This window comes from Silurus aristotelis, assembly GCF_946808225.1.
Source record: "Silurus aristotelis genome assembly, chromosome: 18".
Lineage (NCBI taxonomy): Eukaryota > Metazoa > Chordata > Actinopteri > Siluriformes > Siluridae > Silurus > Silurus aristotelis.
In genome coordinates, this window is record NC_139591.1 from 19,718,696 (window position 1) to 19,727,957 (window position 9,262).

General features: G+C 32.2%; 1 protein-coding gene across 1 annotated transcript in view; it reads left to right on the forward strand.

Annotated features, from left to right (window-relative positions):
* The window catches only part of LOC310741547 (uncharacterized protein), an 80,781-nt gene extending 72,354 nt beyond the window's left edge, over positions 1-8,427 (forward strand). Inside the window, exons 56-69 of the mRNA XM_083569469.1 lie at positions 1,963-2,034; positions 2,137-2,243; positions 2,395-2,459; positions 2,602-2,738; positions 2,839-3,027; positions 3,519-3,716; positions 3,832-3,984; positions 4,370-4,545; positions 4,639-4,809; positions 5,055-6,404; positions 6,543-6,584; positions 6,684-6,743; positions 6,834-6,897; positions 7,381-8,427. Of these exons, the coding sequence (XP_083425595.1) occupies positions 1,963-2,034; positions 2,137-2,243; positions 2,395-2,459; positions 2,602-2,738; positions 2,839-3,027; positions 3,519-3,716; positions 3,832-3,984; positions 4,370-4,545; positions 4,639-4,809; positions 5,055-6,404; positions 6,543-6,584; positions 6,684-6,743; positions 6,834-6,897; positions 7,381-7,445 (2,849 nt within the window). The 3' untranslated portion in view covers positions 7,446-8,427. The remainder of the gene's footprint in view (positions 1-1,962; positions 2,035-2,136; positions 2,244-2,394; positions 2,460-2,601; positions 2,739-2,838; positions 3,028-3,518; positions 3,717-3,831; positions 3,985-4,369; positions 4,546-4,638; positions 4,810-5,054; positions 6,405-6,542; positions 6,585-6,683; positions 6,744-6,833; positions 6,898-7,380) is intronic.
* Positions 8,428-9,262: the final 835 nt, after the last annotated feature.

Here is a 9,262-nt window from a genome sequence, read left to right on the forward strand (position 1 = left end):
AATAGGAACATTATAGCCATAATAAATCAGATTACTTCACTACTTCCATCTAATATATTGTTATTAATGGTCTGAGATCGTATACATATTTATACATGCCTTAGTTAATTTCATAATAATGTGTAACAGCATGGAGTTGAATCATTTATTTGTATTTTTATTTTTTTGTCTATGCTCTTCTTTGGCTTATACACAAAATAACATGCAGTTCCATCATCAACACCAGGTAAAGATTCAATGACAGTGTGTGGTAAATCATCTTTATCCCACTGTCTTGTTAAATTCTGGCTTTTTATTTATTTATTTTTTTGGTTGATTTAGAAAATGTTTAATTTATACAGTTCTTCTTATCATTTCTCTCATCCTTTCTCTTTCTTATATGGAAAATTCAACAACTACAGCACAAACAGGTGAAGTTTCACTGACAGTGTGTTTATATATTCATTTGTGAACTTTCCATCCATCTGTTATATTGTTCTTGAACATCTGAGATCTTATACATATTTAAACATGCTTTATTTAGTTTCATAATAATGTGTAACAGCATGGAGTTGAATCAGTTATTTTTTTGTCTATGCTATTCTTTGTCTTATACACAAAATGACATGCAGTTACATCAACAACACCACCAGGTAAAGATTCAATGACTGTGTGTGTGTGTGTGTGTGTGTGTGTGTGTGTGTGTGTGTGTGTGTGTGTGTGTGTGTGTGTGTGTGTGTGTGTGTTTAGCATATAGATGTGTATTACACATATTACATAAAGTGTAATATGTGTTTTGGAGATGGATCATAAATTCGACTTTTTAAAGCTGTTGTATGTAAGATTTAGAAATGTTTCCCTCTCTGAAATAACCATGAAGTTAAACCCTACACCTGAAGATCAGTAATGGGTAGGTTTCCTGGACTTCCTCCACATACTCAGTGGTGGACAATAACAAAGTAAATGTATTTTGTTACTGTACTTAAGTAGCTTTTTCACGTTTCTCTACTTTACTAAATTATTTTCTTTTACCTTAACTTCAGTACATTTCAAAGTTAAAAATAGTACTTTTTACTCAACTGCATTTTGTAAAATCAGTCGTTCCTTTTCATTTATGTATTGGAAAAAACGTAACTGCTAAAACACACAGCAAGGCACCAATTAGAGTAGAGCACATTCTTTGTTTTAAATTTGTTTTAGTTGCTGCTTGGTGTATCTTCTCAGCACCAATATACAATTCTGCTTCAGTTCAACAGCAAGTAGAACATTTTGATAGTATTACCCATAGAAGAAACTTTTATACTTTTCACATAAATTGAGCTGATTATGTAAAGAGTCTTGTAAAAAAATAAGAAATAGAACATAATAGCCATAATAATACACCATGCTACATCACACCATCTAAACACTAGTTAGACAAGCTCTGCTCTCCAAACTTCAAGACAAAGCTAGTGTGTAACTCCTTCAGAGTGACTGATGGCCTAAAAGTACAGTGGAAGAAATAAAATGAAGGTACACCACACAACCATTGTAAGATTATATAGAGTTCTTACGACCTGTTGAAGAAGATGCAGAAACCATTTCTCATTAGTCATATAAAAGCTTAGGAGTGACCAAGTGAAGATGTTTTTGGTTTGATTAGACCAAGATCAGCAAAATGTTAACACTTTTTTGAAGACAAGGAAAAAATGCAGTCAAAAAGCAGCCAACTAGCTTATAAACTCTGGAACAAATCTGCCAAGTGGAAGAGATGAAAAAGTTGGAAGGAACTTACCCCAACAGATGTAAAGCTGTTATTCAACTGATATGTGGTTTCACCAACAATTGCTCTGAGGGGGTTAAACACTTATGCAAACAGCTTTTATGTTTTATTTCACTTTGAATATGGACTTATTTTAAAAAATTACAGTATGTAAGACTGTTAGATTGTTTATAAACCTTATGCTTGTTCTACAACTGATTCTGAATTCAATATGTCCATAGCAAACACCACTAATCCTACTCCTACTCCTACTCCTGCTTCTACAACAACTACACCAACTACAACCAAACCATGTGTGATTTTAATCCTTGTTCTTTCCTGTATTAAACAATATACTTTTTTACTTTTTTTTTTAAGAAATTGTTGTAATTGTGTTTGATTTATATATTTTACAGATTCAACTTTAAGTTTTGCACTAACAATAAATGAAATATTTGATGTCGCACTCACTGACAAAACTACTGCAAAATACAAAGACTATGATTTAAAAATAAGGACATCAGTAAGTGTTGTACAATATAATTTGATACAATAACTATTACCAATTTAATACTGAGAAATTATTATTATGATTATATTATTATTATTATGATAAAACATAGTAGATAGTAGTGACATACTGTATATACTTCCATTCTGAAATTCTTTCTTAGGTTGATAGCAGCTTCAATACTGTGTCTGACTATGTGAGTAAATCTGCAAGCGTGACTGGCTTCAGGTGATGTTAATTTTTATAATCTGCAATAATTATATATGATATCCTTGATTTTTTAAATCAATATTTTATTCAAATCAAGCTTGAATTGTTGTATTATTGAAAAAAAATAATGGTTTTAATTATTGTTCCATGGTTTAAACAGATCTGGCAGCACCATTGTAGACTTTACTATTCAAACAACAAATACCAACTTGAATTTATTATCAGTGAGCCAAACCCTTGTTAAAAATCTCATTGATCTGAAATTAAATGTGAATGATAATGCACTCAGCCAAAGTGGTAAGAGCTTGTTATCTATAAAAAGCTCTATTATTAATGTTGTACATATTTACAATTTTGCGCCATTTGTTTAATTGATGTATTTGGCTCTTAATTTCAGTAAATGGCGGATTATACAACAACATGGAGAAATATATATATCCTGGGAATGATCTTTTACTGAACTGCAGTTCTCCAGAGACTAACAACATAAAATGGTACCGTAATGGAGAGGATCTACAGAATTTAAAAAATTATGAAATTATTCAAGGTAAACTCACTGTAAAGAAAGCAAGTGACAGTGAAAGTGGTAAGTCTGAGATCATTCTGTTAAATCCACTTACAGTGGCCAGAAATATTGTGGAAACATTATATATACATTAACAAATTGTATTTAATGATAGAATTTACTGTTATTACATAAAGATAACAAAATATATATTGTAACAAGAGGCAACATTACCATTATGATTATTTTTTTAAATAAACCTGTTCAATATCTTTTGGCGGTAATTAAAACTAAACATTGTTTTGCAACTAACTTATGAAGAAATCAACCATTTCTTACCATAATATAAGTCTGAACATATATAGTACTGTGCAATATACTGTTTAGATTCCTTTTAAAAAAAATTCTAATAAGAAATAGTATATCAATATAAAGAAAGAAAATTATACATTTATTTTTCATAATAAATGTATTTAAAAGTAAATTGTCTGGTAAGATTTACTGAGCATTGAGGAAAATCTGCCACAATTCGTCTGCAGATTTTGATTTGTGCACCTTCTATGTTTTCTCAGGTCAGTACAAATGCATCACAACAGTAAATTCTCTGCCCTATGTTATCTGGCAAAATCTTAAAATTGAGCCATACCCCGTTATCCAAGTGACCAACAACAAAGTTGAAAAATGTTCGGATGCAACAATCACACTGCAGTGTTGTGTTCAGAATAGCTATCAGGTGCAATGGAGGTCAGAATGTAGCAAAACTTCAACAGGTAACATGCAGCTCTTTTCTTTTCTTAAAAAACAATGAATATTATGAGGAATGATAATTTGGTTGACTTTTTTTTTTTTTTTTAACCACATCTTGTTATTTAATTGTGTGCACAGACCCCCAGACAGGCTGTGAATTATGTGACTATATAGTTAAACAAACCGAGTGCAACAATGCTGACCAAGAAAAACAGTTCACATGTCGACTTAGTACTTCCATCCCCATAAATTCCAACCAAAAGACCACCATAATAAGTATAAAAAATGATCGTGAGTAACCAGCTATTTTTATTTACATTTTCTTCCCCAAATCAGTATCAAACATAGCAAAGTGCACTTTGTGGTAATAAAAATAAAGGATTATTATTGATAATTTTAATACTACTACTAAATATAAGCAATATCTCAATTTGTCATTTTCTGTTCAAAGTAAATAAATGTTGTTTATAAAATATAAGAATGATTATATCTTTTCAGCTATGCATCCTTCAATTATATACAATTTTAATTTAGGATTTATTCTGGAAAAAAACATACACATGGTGAAAATATTGATTTACGATATCCAATCTTGAAAACCTGAGGTTGCATATGTAACATTGTGTCGTTGTGTCATAGAGTAAATAACATTTTTCATGTCTCCATTTTTTTTTAGAATTTTCCTGCTATAATAGTTTTTTTGGAGCTGGAAAGGTTGGAGATATAGTCAATGGTTCCTGCAGCAGTGGCAAAGAAGGCTATCAAATAGCTAAGTGTAATTCAAATAATTGGACCGTCATAGATGACCAGTGTGTTCTGCGGGTCTTTGCGAATTTATTGGCTGTAGCTGAGGTAGTTTGACTCTTTTTACTTCCATGATGTATAATATTATTTCTGTGTTTTTTATTTGTTTCCACATAAGAATTTAATGTTTTTTGTCTTTAGGCATTAAAGGTGGAAAACATTCAAGATTTTATGAGCAACCTCAGCAGTAATGCTACATCAGAGATTGGCAATATCACTAACTCTTCGGCAACCATTGTAACAATTGTAAAAATACTGAACATTGTTTCCAGTCTCTCACAAACAATTTTTATTGATAAACCCATTATGGAGGTAGGCACCTTTTTTGTAATAATACAAAGAAATCAGTGAGTGTATATTTTATTTAAAGTTAATTCTATGTAAAAATGACGAAGTAAAAAGTTTTAATATTGTTCATAAGCTTATATAATCTAAACTATAATCGTATAAATAGTATAATATAGCAATTTGACAGTTACTTCTTTTGTAATTCCTACTCCATTTTGCTAAAATATATAAAGTTTTATGTTATAATATTTTTTTTTTTCAATTTGAAGAATTTCCTAAGCACATCCGATGTCATTGGCTCAGACGGTGCACAACGCCAATGGATTCTTATAAACAATAACAATGCAAACAAGAATATTAGTTCTGTTCATCTGAACTCGACTGAACGCATTGCCCGCAGACTTAATGGTGAAAGCTTCGACATAACAACAAACCTCTCTTCTCTCAATAAACTTTCCTTTAAAGGCACTTTTACTGGAACATTTGGAAAAAATTCAACTACCTATATAAATATTCCAGCAAATAATGCACCGATGTCCTTCACAGTCATCATTTCTGAAGCTCTTACTAATATCTTACCTGTTCGAAATCTGACCTACAACAACAGCAGTCAAACTGGGACCAGCATCAATGGAGATGTAGCTGTGATTGAGACAAACACAACAATTGAGGACATCTTACTTTCTTTTAATGTAAAAAATAAGACACTGGGAAGCCCTCAGTGTGTCTATTGGAACTTCACACTTTTAAATGGCATTGGAGGATGGGACACGACTGGATGTCAACTAAAACCAGTAGGGAATGAAACTGGACGATTCACATGTGAGTGCAATCACACAACTTCCTTTTCAATTCTGATGTCACCATTTACCTTATCTAAAGAACAAACCACAGCCTTAGCCTATATAACTTACATTGGTGTGGCAATTTCAATGGCCAGCTTGGTTTTGTGCCTCCTCATTGAAATCATTATATGGAAATCCGTGACAAGAAATGACACATCCTACATGCGCCATGTGTCCATAGTCAACATTGCTGTCTCCCTTCTGATTGCAAACATATGCTTCATGATTGGAGCAGCAGTTGTAAATAATGGCGAGGGTCCCTGCAGTACAGCAACCTTCTTCATGCACTTCTTTTATCTCGCCCTTTTCTTCTGGATGTTTGTCTCAGCACTCTTGCTTCTCTACCGCACCACCATGGTCTTTTCAAGAATGACCAGAGGAGCAATGATGGCCATAGGCTTCATTGTTGGCTATGGAGCCCCATTAATCATAGCTGTTGTTACTGTGGCATCTACAGCTGGGGGCCATGGATACATTCAAAAAGATTACAACTGCTGGCTAAACTGGAATGAAACGAAGTCCCTCCTGGCATTTGTGATTCCTGCTCTGACTATTGTTGCTATAAACCTCCTAGTGCTTGTTGTGGTTTTGTGTAAGATGTTGAGGAGAGGAGGTTCAACTCAACCAGATGAGAAACATCCTTTAGTGGTCATTGCAAGATGTGTGGCGATTTTAACTCCTCTCTTTGGTCTAACGTGGGGCTTCGGCATTGGCACCATGGTGTCACCAAATTTTGGGATTCATGTGGTGTTCGCCTTCCTTAACTCACTGCAGGTAAAAAAGACATGCTACTCAAATTTTCTCTCTAATTTTGAATACACATCTTTAAATTAATATTAATAACAAAAATGCATTATAGATATTTGTTATATTTCATACAGTTAATGTTTGAAAAATATTATTCTTTTAAAGGGTTTCTTTATTTTGGTGTTTGGAACATTACTGGATAGTAAGGTATGATCACTTGAAATCTATCTAACAACTCTTTATTTAAAAAAACACAAACAGGTAGAAATAATGCTTAGTTTAATATTGCATGTTTTGTGGTTGCAGGTCCGAGAAGCATTGGCAGGAACGTTCTCACTGAGGAACTTAAGCTCCAATCGCACTAGGGTAAATACACTTCATTGTATACATTGTATACTGTACACTCTTACTTTACTTTAATAATTATAGTTGACAATGGATCTGTCTAAATTACAGAGTACTAGTGCCGGACCTTCGTCCTCAAGTGGATTACCTTTCATTCAGAGGTTACGGCATAGAAGTAAGTAACTGAAATAAAAGTTTAATAAAAAAACAAATTCTTTATTGATAAGGCTATTTTGTCACATTGTAGTATACGCTTATGTAATTTTTTACAATTCGTATACACACTCCTTTAAAATCTCTAATGATTGTTTTCCCTAGTTTGTATTGCTTGTTGATTGCCTGCTTTGTCTTTGATTCTGCCTTTAAATTTTGACTTTTTTGACTTTTTGTACCTGTCAATATCCTCATTACATCACAATGACACTGTCCTGTCTCTACCACCTCAAGTAACCACACTATAGATTTCCTTCAAATTTTTATAACATGGCTTTTTTTTACATTTGGGTCATTTATTTGACTTTGTTAATTTAATTCTTACTTTACTACGATTACATTTTGCTTTCGGCTTTCTTATGTGCTAACGTTATTATGCACAATGCATGTGAGCCTTGTCCTAAATTGTGAGTAAATTAACACTATATTGTTTGGTCTTTTGCAGATATGTACAATGTATCGAACCCTGGCTTTACATCATCTTCAAGCACCAATGATGCTGTTGTTTAGAATGAAGCTAACATACTGTACCCATATTATAAGAGTCAAACATTACATAGTACATCTGCATGCATAAAATTAAAACACTTTTTGTTTGAAATGTACAATATTAATAAATAAAGGAATCTAATACAACGCAAAATAAGGAAATTAAATTTGGAATTGCATACAAATAACGATCTGTATAATTGCTCATAGAGTCTTTAAGCATATTCAATATACACTATATGCCCAAATGGGACACTATATGGCCAAACATCTGACCAACACACTCATTTTCTGACTGTGTGAATCCAGATTCCAGATTTGCCTCCACTCACCTGGAAATGTTTTCTACTAGTTTTCTCTAGCTAAAAACAACACCTATCAATTCACAGTTTGCAAAGATTGAATAGAATAACTCAAGGGGCTTGTACAGAGCTCTGAACTAAAGAAAACCAATTCCAATTCCAAAAAAAACCCAAAATACAATAGAAAGCCTTTCCAGGAGGTATGAGGGGCTAATGGGATTAAATTTTTTAAATGGGATGTTCAAAAAGAGTATTTTCAGGTGTCCATAAATGGTCTATAAATGGCCATATATACAATTTCTAATAACATCTCAGCCATCAAACTCCATCATTCTTGGGTGATGTTTAAGGCCATTAATGATACAAAGCACCATGCTCACACATTCTAATGGAAAAATTCTTCATTCTTTAAATCTTTCAAATAAATATTTCAAAATTTAAGCAAATTATAGTGTAGTTATTAATAAAAGGTAGAACAATAATTTTAAAAGCTCTCATACTTTACATTGATTTCCTTCCAACTGGTATTTTGATTTTTTTCCTATTTAATTAGATACATTTCTATTAACAATTTTCTTACATTATTATTTTGCACAAACTGTTTCTTCATTATTTGACCCTTTCTGTTTAAAAACATCTCAAGGTTGGTTGGATGTTGTTACTGTTACTGTGTCTGAAATAAATCTTACTTTACAAATGAATTACACTTTGCATTTAGTGCTTTGTTCTATTCAATCACATTAGTTTGAGATGTTTGCCATTAAAAACTTTAGGGTTTTTTTTTATTCTTTTTTGAAATAGTGAAAATTAACCATTTTTACACAGCACACTGTCCTCTCTTATTATATTGTTTAACTAGTAAGATGACTTCAGTATGACTGCACAATATATCTACACTTCATTAACAATGGCATGCTGTCTGATTTGAGAAAATACACAATACGTGACTGTAGAATTATTAGGTTCTGAGTTAGGATAAAATAGTTAGAATTGAATAACAGACAGAACCTTAATATATATTATTGTTAATAATGTTCATTAGTTCATTATTAACATTCATTAGTTATTGATAGTCATTAGGAGTCAGACAGTATTAAAGTAAAGAGTATTCTCGGAATGGAATTATTTTTTTAAATTTTGTGCCAGATTGTAGAACAATAGTCTGCCTGTGTAAAATGCCTGTTATAAATTACCCTCTCTTACTATCTGTGTTACTGAAAATTGGAAAAGTTAATTAACAGTATTTATAAATGTATTTATAAATACTGTAAATGTGGCAGTAATACTCAGGTGTGCACATGGTTTTGGTAATATGTAAAATCCCTATAACCTGCCTCACCTTTAATATCCTGATAACTTAGAATCAGGAAGCAGGAAAATACAGAAGTCTAAAACTGGTCTAGCAAGTAGAAAAACAATAGGATTAGGCTTTAATTCTAAAGCATCTACATGGTCAAGTGTCAGAAATAATAACCCAGAAAGCTAAGAAGGCTCTGGCAAACCTGCTCATGTTTAGTGTGATAAAAGTAGACTGGC